Consider the following 26587-nt stretch of genomic DNA (forward strand, 5'->3'; position numbering starts at 1 on the left):
AAAATATTCTAATCTTCAGAAAGGGGGGCCCCGCAGAAAAAGTTTGGGAACCACTGACTTAGAAGAAAAAAACTGTTTCCAAAGAATTAAGTCACTCATTCTTGATATAAAAGCTTTAAAGTATTTTCTTCTACGAGCAGAAGAGACTGGTTCTAATTCAACGTTGAAAAAACTGCTATAGAAGTAGGAAAACTATTGGCTACCAAAATAAAAAAAGATCAGGCTGAAGTACTTTTCAAAATAAAAGCATAAAGTCATTTAGCTCAGCAGAGTTAGGAAAATGTCATTGAAATAAACTATTTACATTTTAAATGAGATGAACTCTACATTAAAAGAGCAAAAGGAGCATTCATTCACTCAGAGGCAACTGGATTCAAATGGAGAAAAGAATTCAACTGTACGAGAACTGCAGAGCTGATAGCAAGAGGAGACACGCGGGGCGGCTTCAATAAACACTCTGCTTGTGCGGAGCGGTCTTCTGCCATGAACTTGACGTGACCCGGGGCAGAAAGCAACTCTCTGACGACAGAGAGTTTGCGCTCAGTGAATTTAAACACGCATCTCCAGCGACGTATGCATCAGAGGATGTCCGATTGGCCGTTCTGCATTTCAATCAAGTCCCGTTGTTCTCAGTGACGATTTTGATTGGCTGGTGGATTTTTTTAGAAGTACTTTTTTTTTATCTTCTCTGTCCAGCGATCTACAGTCATGTTCTTGAAGATCGACCGGTTGATTGCGATCGACGTGATTAGCACCCCTGCGATATTCTATAGAAATGTGTCAGTCACATTAAACGCTGTTTCTATAACAAAAGATCAGAAGCTTTGTTCATTGTTGAAAATATAACCAATATTTATTTATTCTTTTCTGAACTCATAATCCATAACATCCAAAAACATTTCTTATAATTTATGGCAAATCTTTCATTCCAATAAGTTATTATGGTACAAATCAGTGCAGAATCTTATACAAAAGGTCAGAGGTCAGTCGCTCCATCACAGTTAAAATTTCTATTTCCAGCTGCTGCTGCTTCTGCTCCTCCTTCACTGTAGTGATCTGGAACATCTCCATCATGACTTTGATTCAGATGATCATCTATGAAAGGACTGGAGAACTGTTCAGGGTCAGCCCCCCCTTCATCCAACGGTGGCTGGGAAGACTCCCCCTCCTCCATGATCCTGAACAGAAACAAGCAGGTAGAGAAGATGGATGGATGATGGATGGATGGATGGATGGATGGATGGATTATTTCATATTATACCATGGTCTGGGTGAATACTCAATTCTGATTGGCTGCTGGGTGTGCATTAAAACCTGATAACCGCACAATGAAAAAAGAAGTTCTTCTTCTTTAAAACAACCTTCAGCTTCATCATTTGGACAAAAACAAGCGGTAAGAGATGAACTTTCTCTCTGAACTGATGCTTTATTCAACCCATCGGGACGATCAGCATATTCAGTATCGCTTTATATCGCCACATCTTGACTGCAGCTGTGGTGCGGCGCGACGCAAACTATTTGTTACGTGATGCGGCGCGATGTAACAAATTGGGAAAAAAACAAGAATTAAGGACAAAAAGCTGGTTACTATTTATTTCTTTTGTAAGTGACCATGGTATAAGCGGGTTAATGGCCTTTGAAGTGTCCAATATCGCGTTTTAACGCGTCAGACGGTTCAGGCTTCCAAGGCGTGCGTTAAAAAGTGTTATACCATGGTCCGGTTGAACGCTCGATTCTGATTGGCTGCTGGGTGTGCATTAAAATCTAATAACCACACGGTGAAAAAAGAAGTTCCGGTCACCTAGCTTAAATGTTTTGTATCACTGCGCCGGCTTCTTTAAAACAACCTTTAACTTCATCATTTGGACAAAAACAAGCGGGAAGAGGTGAACTTTCTCTCTGAACTGATGCTTTATTCAACCCATCGGGACGATCAGCATATATATATATATCGCAGAATCTTGACTGCAGCGGTGGTGCTGTGCGACGCGGACTATATGTTACGTGATGCGGCGCATCATATAGTCCGCTTTTTGTGAGAAAAGCGATCTAAATCGGAAAAAAAACAAGAATTAAAGACTAAAACCTGGTTAATATATATGTGTTCAGGCTTCCACAGCGTGCGTCAAAAAGTTATAACCGCACGCTTCGTCGGCCATTAACCCTTACATAATGCACAGTTCTAAGGCCTTTAACCCTTACATGTGGGCGGCCGTGCTGCAGCGGTAGGGCGGTCGACCCATGATCATAAGGTTGCAGGTTCGATTCCTGCCTTGCACGCCCATGTGTCAAAGTGTCCTTGGGCAAGACACTGAACCCCACCTTGCCTCTGGTGGGAGGTTGGTGCCAGTGTTCGGCAGCGGAGCCGCCATCAGTGTGTGAATGTGTGTGTGCATGGGTGACTGTGACTGCAAAGCACTTTGGGCCTTCGAAGAAGGTAGACAAGCGCTTTATAAGTATACGCCATTTACCATACACCATAACATAGTTCCATGTTAAGCAGCAGTTGTGGTACAAAGGAGCCTCTTAATGTGATGAAAATAATTGATCAGTCAGATTTGTGACCATCAGTGGTTTGTTTTTCTTTAGTTACAGTTTAGTTCACAAAAACAGCATCCAGACTAAACAAGTCGTAAATTGTCCCTCTTAATGGTAAATGGCGTATGCTTATATAGCGCCTTTCTTCCTACAAGGACAAAGCGCTTTACAGTCACAGACCCATTCACCCAGTCACTCACACATTCACTCAAACATTCACACACTGGTGGTCGCTAATCAGAAAGTGTCTCACTTTCCAGCCGGTGGATTATACCACGATTAATGTTTCAGCATTAAACTTTGTTTTTTGCTGATTTTCTTCTGGATTTCCAGCAATTCTTCTGATTTTTCTAGATGTTTGTTTTAATAAACAAACTAAAACTAAAACCTAAACTAACTTTAACAGCAAAGCAGAACCAAAGTTTTCAGTCAGTCTCTTTTTACAGAATCTTGATCTCAGTACAGTTTAGTTTAGAAGATAAATTTAGTCTAAATATCATCACTTGATTAAAAATGAGGATAAAATCAGAAAGAAAATTACGTTTAATTTTGTTTAAACAAATGAATGACTGACCTCAGAGCGATGGAAGCAGAATCTGGTTGGGGATCAGTTCTGTCTCTGTTTCTGAACAAAGAGATTAGAAGTTAACAGTTCTGTTCAGTAAAAACATTAAAAAGGTATTTTATTTATGACTGACCTCCTACAATATCTAAAACCCAGGATCCCCCCAACACCAAGAAGAAGAACACCTCCAAGAACACCAATGGCAGCGATGACATCAGAGCTCTGAGCAGATCCTACAGGACAGAGATGATGAAAATGAAAAGAACTCAAGAATAGAAAATAAAATAAAATTAAAGTTCATGATTTATGTTCTTAAACACAAAACAAAATAAATCATTTGCTAATATAAAAATGTATATTATTGAATCTTTGTATTAATAAACAAAGCTAAGGAACAAAAACGGAAGTGAGTACACCCCTAAGAGGAAATGATTATGTGGACACACACACACACACACACACATACAAAAAAACACACAAACACAAACAAGCATTTAAAGTGTCAGACATGATTAAAATGAGTTGGTTTTACTCTTGCTTCTGATTTTGATTAAGCTGAATTTTTGGGAAACTTGACATGTTTTTAGGAATTGTTTATACTTGCTTTTATTCTTTTTATCCTTCTATATTTTTATCTATTTGTTGTGTTTTTATCTGTTTTAGGAATGATTGTGTTTTTAAGTATGGGCAGCTGGCCACTTAAAATTTCCTTCGGGATTATTAAAGTCTATCTATCTATCTATCTATCTATCTATCTATCTATCTATCTATCTATCTATCTATCTATCTATCTATCTATCTATCTATCTATCTATCTATCTATCTATCTATCTATCTATCTATCTATCTATCTATCTATCTATCTATCTATCTATCTATCTATCTATCTATCTATCTATCTATCTATCTATCTATCTATCTATCTATCTATCTATCTATCTATCTATCTATCTATCTATCTATCTAATCCGTCCGTCCGTCCGTCCGTCCATCTATCTATCTATCTATCTATTTACCAAAAAAAAAAAAAACGTCCATTGAAACAAAGTAGAAACTGTGTTGATGTACACATGTACACATTTAAATCATGTAAATTCAAAGAACAGTTTTTTTTAAAGTGTGTAAGATGACCTTGGTTGTCCAGGGGGGTGTTCCAGGAATGTTTGAACTCCCCTGACTTTGAGCCTGAACTCTGGCTGAAATCTGCCTGAACTTGCTTACTCTGGGTATGTCGGTTCCAAAAGACCGCATATGAGTTAGCGTAATTACACTTGACTTGGTAACCCTGGGTTAACGCATGTGCACAGCAAGTTCATAAAGACATTCTCAATAGATCACAGATTTCTGGAGTCACCATGGAAACGCGTGGAGAATAAAATAAAGCGCTATACTTCAGTGAGACGGAGTCTGAGATTTTGCTGACGGCGTATGAAGATTATACAACCGTCAAAAAAGTAACACTGCTAAAAAATAATTTAGTTAAATTTATTCAAACTCAATAATTGTTTATACAACTCAAATTTACGTATTTATCAAACTAAATATCACATTACTCCATTAATCTTTTTTCCATCTTAATTACTTATATTTCTTGAACTTTCATATGTCTAAGTTTGAGCCGGCAGATATGCTCATTTTTATAACAATAAAAAGAACGGACAAAAATGCACGGAGTGCAAAAATTCATTAAAGAATTTTCCATCGCTATCATAACAGGTATAGGTGGTAGGAGTGCTATATAAACTCATCATCCTCTTCTTTACTCTCACTCATGGTGCAGAGACGTAAGCATAGTAGGACAAAATAACTCTGCAAAACACAGTAAAACAGCTAAACAACTAAACACATTTTGTAAAAAACCCACACTTAAACCCAAATCCATCCAGACAGGCAAAGGGAATGATATCCCAGAATCCCTTGCGGTGCCGATCCAACAGCAGCACCAAAGTTACACCCACTTAATTGAATTAATTTGAATGAAAGGAAAATAATTGTCTGAAAACTACGTGTTATTTTTAAGGTGACCTAACTAAAAAATGATTTATCTTAACTGAGGCAAATAATTAAGTTAGATCAAAGTAAAAAGGTTTATCTTTCCAACATCCATATGTGATCTTATCACCCTCTCACAGTGGAAAAAGTATTATCTGAGCTTCTTCATCCACTAAATCATCTTCAAATGGACACGCCATGCTGCTTCACCTCTCTGTAAACAAACTAACCTTCAACTAAACCTGCTCCAGACCAGGTTATGTTCAGAGCATGAGTTGCTATGGGAACTTGACCTACCCTGAAACATACCTCCATTTCTGGAACTGAAAGCTGAGGTTATCAACTTCCTTAGCCTCAAACTTACCGTGAGAGCTAGCATAACCTGCTTTCTGGAATACCCCCCAGAAAGGTACCAAAAAAAAGTATTATTATTATTATTATTATTATTTTACAGGCCTCAGTGTCAAAGGAGAAACAGGAAGTGACACTAAAAGGTGTTTTCCTCACCTGTTTGGTTGTGTGTCTCATTGTTCATCTGTGGAACTGATCAGAAGTCATGTTAGATCATATTTAGGTGGTTTCAGGTTTGAAAAAAACAGTTTTTGGTTCATTCTGGTCTAAAACAGCAGCTTACCAACTGTCAGGGTGACATTAGAACATTTTAACGGCTTCTGCTTAAGAAGACAGAAGGTGTAGTTTCCTTCATCCTCCTTGGTGACCTTGGTCAGTGTGAGGGAAACGTTTCCATCCTTCAGGTTCTGGTGGTTGAGGATGGTCCTGTTCTTGAACCTCAGGTCTTGATCATCAAAGTTGTCCCCCCCACTCCGATACACGTGAACAAAGGCTGTGCCACATTTCCATTCCAAGGTCTCAGCCGTCAAGTCAGATTGAGGTTCTCCTCGACATGACAGAACCACGTCCCGACCCAGCTGTACCGTCGATGGAGAGCAGACCACTTTAGAAGAACCCGAAGACAAAAAAACAGTTTTACTTTAGTGAAACATTTTATACGTTTGAGGAAAACAACCACAGATGTCCCAGACACGTCTTCGTCTGCTGTTAACGGTGTCATGTTGGGTTACAAAAGAGATTCTCTCAGCAAATAAAGGATCTTCTTCGTTTTTCATATCAGCAGCAGAGTCTTCTCTTTAAAGCAGCTGCTGTGGCAAAAAACTTCAACCTGGCTAGCACTTTCCTTCTTCTGGTTTGTTCTAGACGCCCAGATGGGATGTTCAGGTCTACTGATGTAGCTTTCTCTGCTGTAACACCACCTCTCCTCCTTTTCTTTCAGTCTTTTTCTCTTTTTGGGTTCAGTTTCCATCAATCTTTATATTTTCAGTGAAACATCTTCCTCTTTTCCTCCTTCTGCTTCACCTGACAGAGAACAGAGATCTGAGAACAAAGAACTTTTAGCTTAAATCTGTTTTCATCAGGAATCCATGATGACACTTTAACCCTCCTGTTATGTTCATTTGTGAGGAACAGAGATGATGTTCCTGGGTCAATTTGACCCAGTGCATGTTTTATTAATTAAAAGATGTCTGAAACCCACAAAATCCTAACAAGCAGTGTGAATATATCATCACTAACTCCATTACCAATCATTCTTTAAAAAACTTAGTGAAATGGTGTTCCTGACCTCTAACAGGTAGTGGTTCAATTATTAGATAATTCACTCGTTTTTCTTAAAAATATACATGTTCAAACTTAATTTTTTATTTTTCACTACTCTATTACTGTAGGAGCTAAAGGCCTAGAAACTATTTAACTAAGTTCTAGCTCCTTTGATACACTGAGATGTGCAACGCCAGAGTTGATTGACGCGCCAAGCGGGCTGTCGTTTCCTTATACGACGAAGAAAATTGAGTCTTTCACTCCGATCAACTTTGCATTACTTTGTTTCTTTTATTTATTTACACTACTGAACAGATTGGACTACTCTTTTGCTTCATTTCCCGCACAAGCGGTCAAAAACCATTTCTCCATCTGGCTCATGCACACCTGTGTGTGGTCAGATCATCAACCAATTTATAATTGACAGCAAAACATGAAAAACAGCGACACACACAGGACATGTTTCTCAATAGGGCTCCTACAATTACCCTTGAAGGACTAACATATAAAATACAATAGTTTTACATACCATTGAAACATAATCTTGAAATTTTGTTTTACATACGCACTGTGAACCAGAAAAAAACAAAATCACAATACAACAGACAAGCAATTGCAATATGAAGTTGTGTGTGTACATCTACACAGCACAAGAGTGACCAGTCATCTCACTGTGCTTTGTGCAAATTAATTTTGCACAATTTGTGCAAATTTGTGCAAATTTGTGCAAATTTATGCAAATTAATTTTGAGATGACGCTGTGACGAGGACCTGCTCGAGACCTGGTGGAAAATAAGATGATTTAATCCTGGGAAACTAAAACAACAAACAAGCCAGCGGCATATCTTTTTTGTCCCTTCTTTTTTGGGATAAATACACCGTCCCAGTGTCACCCCCCCCCCCCCCCCCATAATTTTTCCAAGGTAAACTTCAAACGACCTGGAGAGCTGCAGCAGCGAGGAGGATCTGGACAGCCTGACAAGCTACATCGACGAGCAATACGAGCGTTTCGTCATGGGAAAAACCCCTCAGTCAGCCAAGCCAGCCGCCCCCACCAAGCGGAGCCGACCCAAAGAATCACCGGGGCTTCTCCACCGAAGACGGAGTTCGAATCTAACGCGTGGGATATGCTTCTTAGCATTGATGCCAAACTATCCAGCTTCGACAGCCGTCTTTCCCTCCTGGAAGTTCTTCACCGGGAATTTCAAGAGATCAAGGATGCTCTAGAATTTTCCCAAAAACAAGTGGAAACCCTGACCGCGGAGAATTCAGCGCTGAGGGAGTCGGTAAGGTCCATCACTGATGGAATGAGCCAACTCTCTGAAGAAAATAAGAAGATCAAGGAGTCCATTCTGGATCTTCAATCAAGATCCATGAGAGATAACCTGGTGGTCATGGGAATACCAGAAACGCCAGAAGAAAACGCCGAGGAAAAAATTAAAAACTTTATTCAAACCCAGCTAAAGCTTCCAGAGTAAAAAGTTAAAACCATAAACTTTCACCGTGTGCATCGCATGGGAGCAGTGAGACCTGGGAACCGCAGGCCCAGACCCATCGTGGCCAAGTTTGTCCTTCACAAGGAGAAGGAAGAGGTGAGGCGCCGTGGCAGGGAGCTCCGGGGAACCGACTTCAGGATGGATGACCAGTTCCCCAAAGAAATCTTGGAGCGTCGAAGGATCCTGTTCCCCATCAGGAAGAAATTTCTGAATGAAGGGGCCCGCGCTGTCATCTCTGTGGACCGACTCTATGTGAATGGACAGCTCCACCGCGACCCAAACGTCACTCCCTGGCTCTTCTAAACCAGATATGTATCCACACCCTTTACACTCTCTGCACAGGTGTTAGTTTATGCGTATATGTGACACACTGGGCATAACTCACGGGGCATAAAGGTTTCCACTTTAGGTAAAATCACCACCAGTCTCCTCAGCAGCTTCAAACCTGTTTATGATAGGTTTGTTCTGTTTCTACCGTCCCTGTTTTCTTAGTTATCCCCTCTGCACTCCTTTCCCTTTTTTCTTTTTTCACACACTATTCCCTCCCCCTCACCTAAGCTGCCACATAACCCAGCCACTCTACAATAGTACTGATCTGCACAACACACTCAGACACTCAGCATGTCCAGCATTACATCACATGCACTGTACATTACACATTAAGCCTCATAGCAACATCAAGCACACCATTATGTGTACATATATACTCATTTTTGCCTCCATCAATAACATACAGTTTCTAGCATTCACCTCAACAGCAGCATGTCCACCCTAAGGTTAGTTACTTGGAATGTGCACGGAGCTGGAACCAGAGAGAAGAGACTGAAAATAATGAGCAAATTAAAAGATCTCAAAACTGATTTTGCGTTTCTTCAAGAAACTCATATGTCTAATTCCTCAGTGAATATTCTCGCCACAGCAGATTTTCCCAACGTATATTCAGCCTGTTATAATTCTAGACAGAGAGGAGTAACAATTATGATAAATAGGGAAATTAAATTCACAGAAACTAGTACAGTCATAGACCCAGAAGGAAGATTTATAATAGTCACTCTTTCCACCAAAAATAAGCAGCTGTGTTTAGCTAATGTGTACGCCCCCAATGTAGATGACCCTAAATTCTTTTATTCCTTCTTCTCTGCGCTATCTGAACATACAGACAAATCGCTAATTATTGCGGGTGACCTCAACATGTGTTTAGATCCAGAGATGGATAGGCTAAATAACACAGGAAATCTTAGAATCTGGCAATCCACAAACACTGTTAAACAGTACATGGAGGATTTTGGTCTTTGTGATGTTTGGCGTTTATTCCATCCCACAAAAAGAGCTTATAGCTTTTTCTCCACAGTTCATCAATCATACTCCAGGCTAGATTATTTCTTGGTTAACAGCTCCTTGTTGAGTTTAGCTACGGAAGGACAGATCCACCCCATTACTATCAGTGACCACGCACCAGTTTCAATGACTCTTAAAAACAAAACATCACCACCTTCATTAAGGAGCTGGAGGTTCAATACATCGTTGCTCAGAGACCCTAACTTTATAGATTTCTTTGCTAAAGAATGGTCCTCATATCTTCAAAATAATGACCACCCAGGTATTTCCTCGTGCCTTTTATGGGAGGCCGGGAAAGCAGTCATGAGAGGGAAAATAATCGCCTTCTCATCCCACAAAAAAAGAAAAGAAAACTCTAAACTAGTGGATTTAGAGCAAAAAATCAGACTTTTAGAGGAAACCTACAGCAACTCTCCGGATGATCAAACTCTACAACAAATAAGGAAAGTAAGAATCGAATTAAATGAAATAACTAATCAAAGAACACAGTTATTATTACAGAGGCTACGTTCACACTGCAGGGCTTAATGCTCAATTCCGATTTTTTGAAAAAATCCGAATTGTTTGCTAGACCGTTCACATTTCCAAGTAAAACCGAACTTTTGTGATCTCCAGTGTGACCGTGACACGACCCAGAGTTGACCCGCATGCGCAGAAGAGTACTCAACGTCGAATGACGTCACTCGTTGTTTGCGGAAGTAGCTTACGTTAACATGGTTGTCAACAACAGTGTTGTCAACAGCGGAGCTCTTTTTTCATTAATAAATCTATTTTCACAAAGGAACCAGCACAATAACAATCTTCCCATTTTTAAGAAGGCATTGGAGCCGGGATCGTCTGTAACCACTGTTGTGGAATGTATTGGGCCCACGATCGCGCGCGTTTGTGTAAGGGACAGGAAAAGAGCGCGTGCAGCGGGAGAGAATGGGGGGGCGGCAGTGTGGGCGTGCATTCATGTTGTGTGTTACGGAGGAAGGAGGACGGTAATAGAAGAAGGTTTCCCCCTGAATAAATGCTATGGACTCTTTATTAACCCGTTCTGGAGAATCTAAGGATCAGAACAGGGAGGAGGAGGATGATCGCCTCGGGTCCCCCGCGCTTCTGAGCATGGTCGGAAAGGGGAGAAAGAAAAAAAAAGTTATCGCGGGAAAGGTTCAACACCACGCTCTGCCATTTATCTGGAAATTTTTTCAAAAACCGCTCAGTTGCGATAAGAGCCCTGGAGTTTGGCCTGAAAAGAGCGATCACCCCAAATATTAATCCAATCCGTGACCTCCCTTCCCTTCCACTGACTGGTCTCAGCAGCATCGTCCACCATGGTTGATGTTTACGTTCTCGTTCCCGCCTACTTCAACGCAAAATGATGACGTTTGTTGCGTGTCGATGACGTACAGTTCGGAATCAAGTCGCCTGGCCGGTCAGACGGCAGTTGCAATTAAAAAGAACGGCTACAATTCGGAATCAGGACGGCAAACCCACGGGGCCTGGGTCGCAATTGAAAAGATCGGATCTGTGTCATTCAGACTGTCATGAAAAGATCGGAATCGGGCCGCTTAGGGGCAAAAAATTCGGAATTGGGTCGTTTCAGCCTGCAGTGTGAACGTAGCCAGAGACTACGCTTGGAGAGGTTTGATCACAGTAATAAATCTGGGAAATATTTGGCAAATCAACTCAAAATAAACAAAGAGAAGACAACTATTTCATCAGTCATAGACCTAACAGGAAACGCAACACATGATCCAGCCGAAATAAATTCAGTTTTAAAAACTTTTACCAATCTCTCTACTCATCCCAAATTAATCCTTCTGACAATGACATCAATAGTTTTCTCAATAGCATAGATTTGCCTAGACCAACAGAGGAACAAATCACAGCCCTGGAGTCCCCTTTTACTAAAGAAGAGCTACATAAAGCATTAACCAACATGCCTAGTAAAAAAGCCCCAGGACCAGACGGCTTCCCAGCAGAATTTTATAAAGAGTTTTGGCAAATCTTAGCTCCCATTTTTCTCAGAATGACAATAGAAATTAAGGACAACAATTATCTACCTCCAAATATGAATTCTGCTAATATTATTTTACTTCTGAAACCTGGAAAAGATCCCACATCACCATCCAGCTATCGACCCATATCACTGATTAATGCAGATCTTAAAATAATCTGCAAAGCCTTGGCAGGAAGGCTGGAGAAGGTAGTTCCCTCTCTAATACATCCTGACCAAACAGGTTTTATAAAGGGTAGACATTCATCTACCAACATGCACAGATTAATCAACCTCATAGATTATACAACCATCAACAACCGAGAAGCAACCATTTTGTCACTGGACGCAGAAAAGGCATTTGATCGGGTCAACTGGAAATTTTTAATAGCCACCCTGAACAAATTTGGCTTTGGAAAATTATTTCTTAACTGGATTAAAATATTATATGCCTCTCCTAATGCTCGTATCAGAACAAATGATCAAACATCTCCAAGCTTTAATTTACAAAGAGGAACCAGACAAGGCTGTCCACTATCTCCGTCCTTATTTGCACTATTTATTGAACATCTAGTTGCTGCTATTAGGCAAAGTCGAGACATTGAAGGCATTCAAACCAAAAATCTAGAACACAAAATAAGTCTTTATGCAGATGATGTTTTACTATTTACTCCAAATTCACAATCTTCCATCTGCCAAATCATCTCCCTAATTAATAGATTTTCCTCAGTTTCAGAATACTCCATAAACTGGTCTAAAAGCACAATTCTACCAATTAATTGCAATTATCTAAATCTGTTATTAGGGTTGTGCCGATGGACGATATCATCGTCCATCGTGATGGGTGACTGACATCCCGATGGAGAGACCACCATCGTGATGCCACGCCCCCGCCGCGTTGCGCGTCGACACCATAAGCCGCGGTTACATGGACAAAATATCTTGATGGGATCAATGGTCGGATTAGAATCCAACCGTGTTCATGGGCCCAGAAAAATGTTTTCAGAATATAAAAACGTTCACTAAGGTCACAATTTCGGTCGGAATAAATCATTCGCACATGCGCAGTTTGAAAACCGGAAACGGAATACAACTTCCGCAGAGCGGCTTTTTTTCCAAACTTTATTTGAATGTAACAATTCAATACAAAACGATAACAGCGCTGAGCGGCTATATATATTGACATGTCAGCTCGGTAAAATACGAGATGATCTTCGAAACGTGCTTTTAATAATGTTACGGTTATTATGAAACACCTGTTCGCTCATCATTTGAATTTTAATCCGTGTGGTCGGTGCTTTTTCTGAATGGAGCCAGAATTAGCAGTATGCTAACACGGGCTAACAACATTATCTTTGGGTGGCGCTGCATGCTGTGAATAACATCAGCCTTTATTTAGTCGGGACACAACTGGAGACACAAATCCACGTGATTGTTTGAATGTTTTCTAAGGACTGAGCGACATTTCTGCTTTGATGCTCAAACCTCTGTGTGTGCTGACGATCCGAGCTGTGCTCAGACACACGTTTAGACCCGGTTCTGAGTTCGGTAGCTAGTAGTACCCCTAGAGCTGCGGGAAGGATCGCAGTCTTAAATCTGCCACACATACCGCTCATGTACCCCCGCCCCCCTTCCCATCAAACACAAAGCTGTAAATCCGCACTCCGCCGGTCCACTCCGCTAAGTGCGGGAGTGGACTACTTCTTTTCTATTTTGTTTGTTACTTTTTTTTGTTAAAGTCACTTCCCTCAGTTTATACTGGATCATCGCGGATTAACCATTAGTTGGGAAATAAAATGAAAAAGCAAAATAACAAATAGCAGTTATATAAGAACGAAAAATGTAAAAAATAGCCCCCCCCCCGACCATGTCATCGTCCATCCCGATGGTTGACAGCAGACATCGTCAACGGCCAAATTAGGGGACATCGCCCAACCCTATCTGTTATCTACTAAAATACAATCAGGCAAAATAAAGTACTTAGGTATAAATATCTCTTCTAGGCTTTCTGATCTATTCAAGCTAAACCACACCCAACTACTTAAAACAACGGAGGCTGATCTCACTAGATGGAAAACTCTACCCATTTCTCTAATCGGGAGAGTTGCAACCATAAAAATGACGATTCTCCCCAAAATTAACTACCTGTTTTCAATGATTCCTTCCAAACCTCCAACTACTTGGTTCAAATCATTAGACTCATTCATTTCCCAATACCTCTGGGAAGGTAAACCCCCACGGATCAGTTTAAAAACTATTAAAAAACCTAAAGATAGAGGAGGACTAGGCCTTCCAGACTTCCAGGACTACTACTCCGCGAACAGATTGTGTTATGTACAAAAATGGCTGAATCCTGGTGTGCTAGATGAATCCTGGCTAGACATAGAACAAAATCTCTGTGATAACCTAGATATTTCTAATTTACCTTTCTTCAGTTCTAAAATTAAACAACACAATTGCTTCAGAAGTTTAAACATCGGCTCATCTCTAGCAGCCTGGTGGGATTTTCTTAAAAAAAAACAACCTCACATTATTTCCATGTAAACTTACCCCCATTTGGAAGAACCCTGACATTTTGATTAACAAAACCATGATTCATTTTGCTTCATGGAAGGACAAAGTTTCTCCCGTTCTCCCGGCTCGGGGCTCTGGTTGCCCGGGTGGGGTGGTGGTGGGGGCGCGCGCCCTGCCGGCAACTTGGCAGGGGTTCCTGGGCGGGTGCCTTCTGGGCGCGGGGTAGGCAGTGCGGCTGACCGGGAACGGCGGCCGGGTGCCGTGCTGGGTGGCTGGTCGCCGTGGCGGGGGCTGGGGGGGGGGGGGGGGGGGGGGGGTTTGGGGTTCTGGGGCCTGGGGTCGTCTGCCCATGGCCGGTGTTTTGCCCGTGGCCGGTAGGGAATGACCCTTCCTTGCTGGCTGTCTCTTGGCGCTACGAGGCTCTGGCCTCCAACTGCGGCTGGCTTGCCCCTTCCTGGCTGCCTGGCCGCTCTGGGAGGGGGGGCGCCTACCGCGGCCGGCTGGGGGGGCCGGTCGCTCGGGGGAGCCTTCTCCCCCGGTTGTGCCCATCCGCCTGCTCCTCCCCGCTCTCACCCAAACAAATATTGCACACAGGCACAAAGGGCTCCGGGAACTGGATGGGAGGGGTATGCTGGCGGGGCTCACTGGGGATGCCCCTCTCTGGGTTCGCGTTGGCACCCGCCCTCCACCCAGCTTTTTACTTGCATATTAGACACTCTGATTCATCTAGGGCCTTGTGGAGGGGGTCTGGTGGAGGGGGGCATGGTGAAACATCCGTGCTCTCCTTTCGCTGGCCCCCCCCACAATTTTAACTTCCTCTGTAGACACTCACACTGCATGTTAGCAGCACACACACAGCAAATACACACCCCTCACAGAGGGACCCCGGGGGGGGGGACTCTGCGGCTTGGCAGGAGACCTCCTATTTTACCTGCAGCACACACACAGCACTCCCACACCTCCATACATGGGTGGGGTCGGGGGGGGCGGCCGGTCTTCACCCGCCTGGTCCTCTCAGGGCGGCCGGGCTTATGGGTGTCCTGTCGGCTGCGGGAATGGTCGGGCATACAGCGCTGGGGGTCGGCCGGCTGGGGGGGGGGGGGGTTACTGCGTGGCGGCGGGGGGTGGGGAGGGTAACCAGATGATTGTGAGTATGTGTGTGTGAGTGCATGGGTGGGACGGACCTGGGGGCTGGCTCACTGGGACCCTCTGGGGCTTTCCCTCCCACTGAGAGGGTTGGGGAGGGGGGCTCAGATATTATGGCGGGGGGGGTTGTAGTGTGCAGGGTTGTAGGGTTATGGGGGGTGGCTGTGGGTGCGTGGCGATCCCTGGGTGCTTAGGTCGCGTGCCTGGGCTGGCTTGCGGAGACGGGGCGCCGGTCGGGTGGTGGACGGCTCATGGGTTCTGGGGGCCCTGGCTTCGTCCTTGGCCTTTGTCTCGGTGTCCGGCGCCCGGTGGCCCCCTGGTACAGCTAAGCGCTCGTGGCCTGGGGGCCGGACACTGGGTTCACTTATGCTTCTGGGCACTGGGGGGCCCCTGTAGGGGGGCCCTCTCTGTGCCTGGCTGGTGGGGTGGGCGGTCCCCTCCTCCCCCCCTCCAGGGCTGCCTGGGTCCGGATGCTGGGGGGGCTCCTGGCCTGGGGGGCTCTCCTCCCCTTTCCTGGTCTGGCTGGTCTGGCTGGGTAGGATCTGGTTCCCCTTATGAACACACGGTTCACGTCGGCAGCATGCATGTATCTCCACCTCCACGTGCACGTGCACACTGCCACACTGCTCCCTGTCTGCTTCATCCCTCCTCCTTACCCACAGTGTATTGATGGACAGATTTTTTTCGCTCATCTAAGTGTCAGATTTTCACCTTTGATGTAACATTTGTCTTTCCAGACGATCTGGTATAATTGTAACAGCTTAAAATAATAACTTCAGTGCTTGTACCCCCCACCTTTTCACCTTTCTTCCTTTTACTCTATTCCACCCCCCCCCCCCCCCCACATTCTTCCCCTCTCCCTACCCACACACATTAAATGTAACAAATAAATAAAAAATAATACGACAAATACGACCTGAGCACATGTGTTAGCTCACCTTCGCACAAATAGTTTGCATGATTGAATGAATGTAAGATTTCACACTATGTTACGACCCCTGGTAGTTGTCTGCTTGTCTTGTGTGTGCGTGTGTGTATGCATGTGTTCTCAACTCCTGTAGAAGTCCTGCTCCTGCACAGCTGCTGACTCCGCCCCTATGCAGAGCTGATTGAGGCTGCTACCAATCGCCTGGCTTGGAGGGAAGCTTAAAAGCTCCCAGGATCCTCTGCTCCACTGCTCCAGTCTTATCAGTCTGTCTTCTATGAATGTATAATTACTATATTTCTAAGTGTTTGTGTTGCTATTCTGCGGTTTCTATCAAGAAGCGTTTGATGACCTAACCTAACCGTGATCTAACACATGCAATTTCCCCTTAGAAAGTAACTGTGTGTCAAATCTTCCACATTGTCATCATTTTGGGTCTGAATCCATCAAACTTTCTACAAATTCAGACGTTAGTTCATTGAATAGTCTTTAGAAAGAACCGCCACCATAAAAGGTGGAAGTTTCTAAACATCAAACAGAAACTTTTCTCCAGAGTTAAACTAAATAACAGAACATTCATGAACTTACCTTCAACATGTGAACAGAACCAGAACCACAAACATGCAGAAATCCACAGACTAGAAGCAGAAACACAACAGAACTCTGCTGCAGACATCATGAACCCTGAATGAGACTGGAAGACGGAGCTGCTGCTATTAAATAGGGTCGAGATGCTTATTCAGCTGCACTTGAGCCTGGAAGCTGAAAATCAGACACTACTGCAGCAGCAAAACGCAAGCTCCTCTTTTGAAGACCAGATGACGCGACAGGAATGCTCCAGTCACATTCCTTACGCTCCAGTCACATTCCTTACGCTCCAGTCACATTCCTTACGCTCCAGTCACATTCCTTACGCTCCAGTCACATTCCTTACGCTCCAGTCACATTCCTTACGCTCCAGTCACATTCCTATCGTTCTGTCGTTCCTGTCACAGGAGCGACTGGAGCGACAAGAACGATAGGAGAGTTCCTGTCACATTCCCCATAAGATGCAGGAGCTGAATGCAGCAGCAAGTCACTCCTCCCTCCTTCGACAAAAGGAGGTGTTTTTGTTCGATTCATTGATTATACGATCAAGGGGGTATTCCAGGAAGCATGTTTAAACTAGCCTGACTTTAAGCCTGAACTCTGGCTGAAATCCGCCTGAACTTGCTTACTCGGGGTATGTCGGTTCCAAAAGACTGGATATGAGTTGGCGTACGAGGTCCGCACGAGTTTCTGATCTTATTTCCATTTTCCTTGTGACGCATATATTTATAACTTATCCAATTTTGCCAACTTAAATGAATTACTTATATTGGTAACAAAAAATTGAGTTAAATTTATTCAACCTAATTTCTTACGTCTATAAAACTCAATAATTGTTTATACAACTCAAATTTACGTATTTATCTAACTAAATGCCATATTACTCCAATTCAATTAATATTTTTTTCCATCTTAATTAATTACATTTCTTGAACTCTCAAATGCCTAAGTTTGAGCCGGCAGATATTCTCATTTTTATAACAATAAAAAAGACGGGGGGAATAATGCACGGAGTGCAAAAATTCGTTAAAGAATTTACCTTGATTGTCATTTCGATGCCAAGCCGTAGGAGTGCTATATAAACTAACCATCCTCTCCTTTACTCTCACTCATGGTGCAGAGACGTAAGCTCAGTACGGCAAAATAACTCGCAAAACACAGTAAAACAGCTAAACAACTAAACACATTTGGTCAAAAACCCACACCTAAACCCAAATCCATCCAGACAGGCAAAGGGAATGATATCCCACAATCCTTTGCGGTGCCGCTCTAACAGCTGCACCAAAGTTACACCTACTTAATTGAATTAATTTGAATGAAAGGAAAATAATTGTCTGAAAACTACATGTTATTTTTAAGTTGACTTAAAAAAATGATTTATCTTAACTGAAGCAAATAATTAAGTTATATCAAAGTAAAAAAGTTTATCTTTCCAACATCCATACGTGGTCTTATCACCCTCTCACGGTGGAAAAAGTATTATCTGAGCTTCTTCATCCACTAAATCATCTTCAAATGGACACGCCATGCTGCTTCACCTCTCTGAAAACAAACTAACTTTCAACTAAACCTGCTCCAGACCAGGTTATGTTCAGAGCATGAGTTGCTATGGCAACTTGACCTACCCTGAAACATACCTCCATTTCTGGAACCGAAAGTTGAGGTTATCAACTTCCTTAGCCTCAAACTTACCGTGAGAGCTAGCATAACCTGCTTTCTGGAATACCCCCCAGCTGTTGTGGCCTGACAACAACAAAACATTGTTTTTAACTTAGCAGAGCTCTAGAATCAAGATCATTTCTCTTCCAGAGGATCGCCCGGCGGCGAACTGTCGAGGAGCTGTCAAACACCCGCAGTTCCTCTGTGACATGTGATTAAGTTATTTAGAAATGCCCAATGTAGCCGGGCGCACTCTTGCTGCTGTGTGTGTGCAGCATCGGCTAAAATCTTCTGCGTTGTGTCTTCAATGAATAAAGAGTCTCACACCGGGATTGCCATCATATGAGGGAATTTACTGTGTGAAAACAAAAATACAGCACATAAACGTCGCGTCGGGGGGGTATTCCAGGAAGCATGTTTAAACTAGCCTGACTATAAGCCTGAACTCTGGCTGAAATCCGCCTGAACTTGCTTACTCGGGGTATGTCGGTTCCAAAAGACCGGATATGAGTTGGCGTAATTACGCTCGACTTGGTAACCCTGGGTTAATGGGCGTGCACAGCAGGTAAATAAAGACATTCTCAATGGATCGCCGATTTCTGGAGTCACCATGGAAACGCGTGGTGAAAAAAAAGAAAACGCTGTACTTCAGTGAGACGTAGTCTGAGGTTTTAATGACGGCGTATGAAGATTACACACGTCCATCAAAAAAGTAACACGGCTGCATCATCAAAAAAAGAGTTTCTGCGTGTAGAAAAAGAGTAGACAAAGTAAACGCACAAGTTTCTGATCTTATTTCCATTTTCCTTGTGACGCACATATATATATAACTCATCAAATTTTGCCAACTTAAATGAATTACTTCTATTGGTAACAACAAATCGAGTTAAAGTTTATTCAACCTAATTTCTTACGTCTATAAAACTCAATAATTGTTTATACAAGTCAAATTTACGTATTTATCTAACTAAATGCCATATTACTCTAATTCAATTAATATTTTTTTCCATCTTAATTAATTACATTTCTTGAACTCTCAAATGCCTAAGTTTGAGCGGGCAGATATTCTCATTTTTATAACAATAAAAAAGACGGGGGGAATAATGCACGGAGTGCAAAAATCCGTTAAAGAATTTACCTTGATTGTCATTTCAATGCCAAGCCGTAGGAGTGCTATATAAACTAACCATCCTCTCCTTTACTCTCACTCATGGTGCAGAGACGTAAGCTCAGTACGGCAAAATAACTCAAATCCGTCCAGACAGGCAAAAGGGAATGATATCCCACAATCCTTTGCGGTGCCGCCCTAACAGCAGCACCAAAGTTACACCTTTTTAATTGAATTACTTTGAATGAAAGTAAAATAATCGTCTGAAAATTACGTGTAATTTTTAAACCGACTTACAAAAATGATTTATTTGAACTGAAACAAATAATTAAGTTAGATCAAAGTAAAAAAATATATATATTTCCAGCATCCATATGTGGTCTTATCACCCTCTCACGGTAGAAAAAGTATTATCTGAGCTTCTTCATCCACTAAATCATCTTCAAATGGACACGCCATGCTGCTTCACCTCTCTGAAAACAAACTAAGCTTCAACTAAACCTGCTCCAGACCAGGTTATGTTCAGAGCATGAGTTGCTGTGGCAACTTGACCTACCCTGAAACATACCTCCATTTCTGGAACCGAAAACTGAGGTTATCAACTTCCTTAGCCTCAAACTTACCGTGGGAGCTAGCATAACCTGCTTCCTGGAATACCCCCCGGGTCTCACTCTTCCACACACACCTCCTCTCGGCCGTGAGGTTCCGGCTGGGATGGCGGACTGAGCGGACGTCTCTCGCTAAGCTCTCGCCTTTTGCCCCGATCTGCACGGTAAATGTCAGAATTTGAAAACTGAGAGAGAACGGTTTGACTGGAGAGCAGTTGCGCGTTAACTTTATCTTCGTTTTGGGAAAAAAAAACATCTTGGTGAGTTCCCCTTTTTCTGCTTAATGGCGACGAAAAAAACAAGTCCGAAGCAAGCTCCAACTTTGCAGCCGTCGGCCATGATGAGCGAGCATGACTATTCCCAGATGGACGTCGCTTCTAGTGCGAAAAGGAAACCACCACCTACTCCCACAAAGTCCACGGGACCACCTTTGAAGGTGAAAGCGGGACAGGAGTCTAGTATTTCCAGATCTGAAGATGCGGTTTTGGCTGCAATTGAAAGGCTGACGTCCAAAATAGAAGATTTTGGAAGTCAGCTGCGTGAAAACACCGTAATGGTGGCAAACATCTCCCGGCTCGTTGAGATGAACGCGGCTGAAATAAAAGACTGTAAGGCAAAGATCGCAACGTTGGAAAGAGAAATCCCAAGGATCGTGAAAGAGAACCTAGAACTGAAGGAAAAAGTTGCAGATCTGGAAAGATACAAACGAAGATGGAACTTGAAAATTCATGGACTGAAAGAAAAGGATGAGGAGAACATCAGGGAACATGTGGTTGGAATCCTGTCCAAAATCGCACCACAGTGGGCAGACGTGATGGACACGACGGTGGACACGGTTCATCGACTGGGGAGGAGGGAGGAAGGAAGACATCGCCAGGTGATCCTGCAGTTCGTCACGAGGCGCCATAGAGATGCTTTCTGGAAGATCACCAAGAACTGCCAGATCTGCAAAGACCTGGGGATCCGCTTCAAGGAGGACTTCAGCAAAGCAGACCGAGAAGCTCGAGCGGCCGTCTGGCCCAAGATGGAGCGGGCCCGAGCTGAAGGGAAGAACGTCTATTACAGGGGCCATGTGGGATACATCAACGGGATTAGAGTCACTATGGAGTGAAATATTTACAAGGAGGTGACCTACCTATTTTGCATTAAAGAGTTCATATCGTTCTGTTTAAATTGTTTTTTACTCTAGTTATTCTAAGTTTTAACATTTGAGTCATTTTGTTTACATAATAGAGCAAATCTAAGTTAAGTATTTTATCCTTTATTTTTACATTTTACCTTTTTTTAAAGTATTTTTTCTAAGATGCGAAAGGTTTTAATTAATATGGTTATATAATTTGTTATAACAATTTATACTGTTTTCCAGTGAAACATTTTCATGAAAATCATCATATAATGGTAAAATTCTCAGTTTCATATTTAGTAAATAGTTAGGGGCACAGCTAACCCTTAATTTAAGACACCAGCTTCTTTTATCTTAAACTTTCTCGTTTTTTTTTGTTTATATCCTTCTGTGTTTTATTTTATGTCTTTAAGTTCTGTGTGGTCTTTCATTTCGCTAAATACTAGGGGTATTAGGGATTCTGTTAAAAGAAAATCACTTTTTTTATTTTGCAAAAACCAAAAAGTTCAATGTTGTTGTTTACAAGAAACTCACTCCAACGAGACTGATGAAAAGTTTTGGGCCAATCAGTGGGGAGATAAAATCCTTTTCTCTCATGGCACCAATCGGTCAGCAGGGGTCGCTATACTGCTGAATAGTTTTCCTGGCAAGCTTTTAGTTACAAAAAGAGATGGTTCTGGTCACTGGTTGGTTTGCGTTTTTATGAAAGATGATAAATTTATTATTCTGGGAAATGTATATGGATATAACTCTGCAGCGCAAAACAAAATCATGTTTTCAGATTTTACAAATTCTGTTAAAGAGCTAAACCAAAGATATCCTAGCAATAATCTCATCATTGGAGGTGATTTTAATATGGTGGAAAATGAATACCTTGACAGATTTCCCTCAGCATTTCAAAATCATCATTATAATCCAGTTCTTCTTCATTTATGTAGAGATTTAAATGTTTCTGATGTCTGGCGCCGTGATAATCCTGATGTTCGAGCGTTCACCTGGTTTAAACCGGACGGATCTGCTAAATCTAGGTTGGATTTTTGGTTAACAAATGAAAATCAACAGAATTTTACATCAATAGCCAATATTTCTGCTGCACCATTAACAGATCATTCTATGATTAAACTTATTATTCAACCTCGCAATAATCCTATAAACAAAGGTTACTGGAAGTTCAACTGTAGTCTATTAGAGGATGAAGTTTATTCTCAAGCGATTATAAATGAAATCCAAAAGATAACTAAAGACAGACAGTTTACCACTCAGAGGGACAAATGGGAATTTTTTAAATTCAAAGCAAGACAGATTTCCATAACTCACAGCAAAAGATTGAGTAAAGATGGAAAACAAAAAGAAATGGAAATTATCAGAGAAATTAACTCTATGTGCTGTAAATCTCTATTGAGTGAAGGTGAGAAACAGAGACTTTCATTCCTGCAAACCTCGCTGGATAACATGTACGTCTCTAAAGCCAAAGGTGCTTTTATTAGATCCAGAGCTAAATGGGTTGAAGAGGGAGAGAAAAGTTCGGCTTACTTCTGTAGACTAGAAAAAAGGCGACAAGAGAAAAATGCTGTTAACAAATTAGTAATTAATGGCAGGGAAAGTACAAATATGGAGGAAATTAAGAGAGAAATGTTCCAGTTTTACAGCGGGTTGTACTCTTCTTCTTATTCATCTCAGGATGTTGATCGCTTCTTTAATCACATCAAGGATTTGGCTCCTAAAGTGGATGAAAACTTTAAACAAGTGTGTGAAGCAGAAATCACTCTGGAAGAAGCAGAAAAAGCCATGAGAAGTTTAGCTTTAGATAAATCTCCAGGATCTGATGGGCTTACTATTAACTTTTACAGACATTTCTGGGAACACTTGAAAGAGCAGTTTCTGTTGGTCATAAAGGAAATTTCTGAGTTGAACATCCTTCCAACTACCATGAAGCAGGGCGTCATCACCCTGATTCCTAAACCTGGGAAAGACGCCAGACTAATTGATAATTTGAGGCCAATATCCCTCCTTAATAGTGATTATAAAATTTTAACCAACATTTATGCATCTAGATTAAAAACAGGACTGAATCAGATCATCTCAGACACACAATCAGGATTCTTAAAAGGACGTTCAATTCACAATAATATCCGGTTAGTTCTTGATCTGATTGACTATAATCAATTAATTGAGGATGATGGCTTCATTTTATTTTTGGATTTCTTCAAAGCCTTTGACACGGTTGAACACAAATTTATGTTTCAGACTTTAGAAATATTTGGATTTGGACCTAATTTCATAAGTTTTGTTCAAACAATCTATAATGATACAAACAGTGTAATTATTTTACCAAATGGCATTTCTCCCAGGTTTTTAATTAACAAAGGAATTAAACAAGGTTGTCCAATTTCACCGTTACTTTTTATAACAGCAACAGAAATGTTATCAATACTTATTAAAAACTCTGGTTTCAGTAAACTTAGTGTTCTGGGAGAACAGTTATTGATGACTCAGCTGGCAGACGACACGCCCACATTCATGAAGGACAGTCATCAAATACCTGACATCATTCAGACCGTGGATTTCTTCTCTAAAGCATCTGGTTTAAAACTAAATCTTAGCAAATGTGAATTATTACCAGTTCACCATTCTGATCAGTCAGTAATTCATAACATTTCTGTTAGGACTGTTGTGAAATATCTTGGTGTTCATATCACCAAAGACAGCAAAACAATGGAGGAAATGAACTTATGGAAAACTTTAGAAAAATGTAAAGTCAATCTAAACATGTGGTCACAGCGAGACATTTCTATTCTGGGCAGAGTGTTTTTAACTAAATTAGAATGTTTATCCAGATTCATTTATCCAGCATATTCACTCCCAATTCCTAAATCTGTGAGGAAACAAATAAACCAGGCCAATTTCAACTTCATCTGGAAAAACAAAACCCATTACATAAAAAAAGGAACAATAATTCAGGATTACAGTGCAGGTGGACTTAAAGCCATAGACTTTGAAAGTTTGGATGGTATGATTAAAATAAATTGGCTTAGGTCTTTTCTGCAAAATGAAAGAAATATTTGGTTTCATATTCCTTCAAACATCTTCTCTCATCTAGGGGGCATTGAGTTGCTTCTAAAATGTGACTTTGATTACAGAAAACTTCCTATTAAACTTTCTACTTATCATCAGCAGGTGTTACTGTACTGGAAACTCATATACAAACATAACTTTAGTCCACACAATACTCCCATATGGAACTGTCGGTATGTTTTATGTAGAAACAAATCTTTATTTTACAAAAATTGGATTGATAACGGCATTTGGTCATTACTACATATTATGAATGACAATGGAAACATTATCTCATTTGAAACTTTTTCCAGTAAGTTTAAATTAAATGATAGAAAACAATATAACAATGTGATCAAAGCAATCCCTCAGACTTTGATCCAAATGTCCTCCAGTTTGGTTCAAAATGTTCAAGTTCAGCTTCCATCTCTGTTGTTTGATGGTCGACCGCTTCATTCAAAACTTCCAAACTCATTTATACGATCTTTATTTGTTAGAGAACTGTTTCCAACATCTGACAAAAATCATTCTATGTCACAGCATTACACAGGAGAGGAAATAAGCAAGTTGAGGTCTCAGTTCATTAAATATCCAATTTTCCCAAAATACAAAGAAATCCATTTTAAAATAATGAATGCAGTCTATCCATGCAAAGAACTGTTACACATACGTTTTGGTTTTCCAGAGAATAACTGTTCTTTTTGTGATACAAATATTGAAACACTTGATCATTTGTTTTTTGAATGTATGTATGTTTACAGTTTTTGGGAGGATTTCTTTTTTTGGTGCTCTTCAAAGTTTCCCTTCCCTATTTCTATTCACTTACAAAAGCACAGTATATTATTTGGAGTAGTTTCTGGTGATAATCTATTTGATTTGACATTCAATACCTTGTTAATATCTGGTAAATTTTTCATTCACAAGTGCAGATTCTTAAAAAACAAACCGTTATTCAATACATTTTTTAAAGAAATCAGTTTATATTTTAAATCTCTGACATTGATGAAAAACAAAAATGCAATAAAACTGTGTATTTTCATTGAAGATCACAAGCTGTATCACAATCCCTAGTATTGTAAACTACAATTCTATATATTTTGTTTTAGTTATTTATTTTCTTTTCTTTTTCTTTCTCTTCTTTGTGTGTAGTTATGTGTATGTTTAAAGTTCAAATAAAAAAAAAAAAAAAAAAAAAAAACCTCCTCTCGGCCGTCCTCACAGAGACTGAGGTGGATGCCGCGAAACAACAGGAAGTAGCAGAGAACCACCAAAATAAAAGTCTCTGCTTAAAACATTCCCATAAAAACAACAAAATAAAGACAACAAAAGCGATTTTGGTGAAATTAATACAAAACATATTTCATGGGCTACACAAACAATAGTCAATAATAACAAATAATAATGAACCAATAGTAAGTCAATAACAATAAATAATAATAGTAAATAATGAGACAACAAAAAGTCCTAAAGTTAACAATAGATTTACCATAAATCAATCGATTTTCTCTACTTTTTCCTGTAGGGATCAATGTAACACTGATGGTGTTTAAGTGGAGATCTGTCATTTCAAGCTGTTGCTCTTTGGACCCCCCCCCCCACTGTCGTTGCGTCACATCGACTCCGTTGATGGTTTTAAATCTCAGGTAAAGACGGTTTCACAAAGGAGAACTTTTAATTTGATTTTAGTCTTTGTTTTACTACATTGTACTGTTTTTTGTTTCATTATTGTATTTTGTTACTTTTTTGTGTTTTGATATGATTTTATATTCTTTGTAAAGCACTTTGATTTGTTCTGGGGAAAGTGCTATAGAAATAAAGACATTCTATTGTAAGTTAGGACGAACAAACGTTATAAATGTGCATACGGAAAAAAATAAAATAAAATAAAATAAAGAAAAGGCAAAGGCAAAAAACAATTCAAAATAACAACATTTTTATATATTTTGATAAATTACTGTAATTTTCTTGTTTTTCTTTGGAATGCATTTAAGACACTTACAATAATAAGAATAGTACATTTTAAAAATACTAAACAAATGGCATGTATTTTTCCATTTTATTTTGTGGACCCTGCTATCTTCCTCCAAGGCCCGTCTTTGTTTCTTTGGGTGTATCAGAGTGACCCGGGGACAGCAGATGCAGCTGAAAGAGGAATGAAGCCTTCACTGCATGTTGTGGCTCCAGGAAATGCAGTGGTGGTGGACACAGTCACACCTGGGTTTAGAATAATGCTCCCTAACTGCTGACACAGCTGGAATCATTCAGGTACACTGGTGGTTTCTCGGTTCACTATGGTGGTGCGGATGTACAGGACAATTAGAGAGAGCATCGTCTTAAA

At 41.0% G+C, this 26587-nt stretch overlaps 1 protein-coding gene across 1 annotated transcript; it reads right to left on the reverse strand.

The window, feature by feature from the left end:
• Positions 1 to 823: 823 nt before the first annotated feature.
• On the reverse strand, positions 824 to 20411 carry LOC111946340 (uncharacterized). The gene is made up of 7 exons (XM_078936022.1): positions 20394 to 20411; positions 20088 to 20229; positions 5730 to 6050; positions 5603 to 5638; positions 3237 to 3336; positions 3113 to 3163; positions 824 to 1178 (listed from the first exon to the last, which is right to left on the reverse strand). The coding sequence occupies exons 1-7, from the start codon at positions 20409 to 20411 to the stop codon at positions 977 to 979; spliced, it is 870 nt and encodes a 289-aa protein (XP_078792148.1). The 3' UTR covers positions 824 to 976.
• Between the last annotated feature and the right edge of the window lie 6176 nt (positions 20412 to 26587).

Source organism: Oryzias latipes, chromosome 18 (assembly GCF_053564925.1).
Source record: "Oryzias latipes strain Hd-rR chromosome 18, Olatipes_Hd-rR_3.1".
Taxonomy (NCBI): domain Eukaryota; kingdom Metazoa; phylum Chordata; class Actinopteri; order Beloniformes; family Adrianichthyidae; genus Oryzias; species Oryzias latipes.

Bases quoted from the DNA above. Each gene is read 5' to 3' on its own strand.
- LOC111946340 (XM_078936022.1), bottom strand. The intron at 5,639-5,729 runs GTAAGCTGCTGT...ACTTCTGATCAG, and splicing joins TAATGTCACCCTGACAGTTG to TTCCACAGATGAACAATGAG. The intron at 3,164-3,236 runs GTCAGTCATAAA...CTCTTTGTTCAG, and splicing joins GGTTTTAGATATTGTAGGAG to AAACAGAGACAGAACTGATC.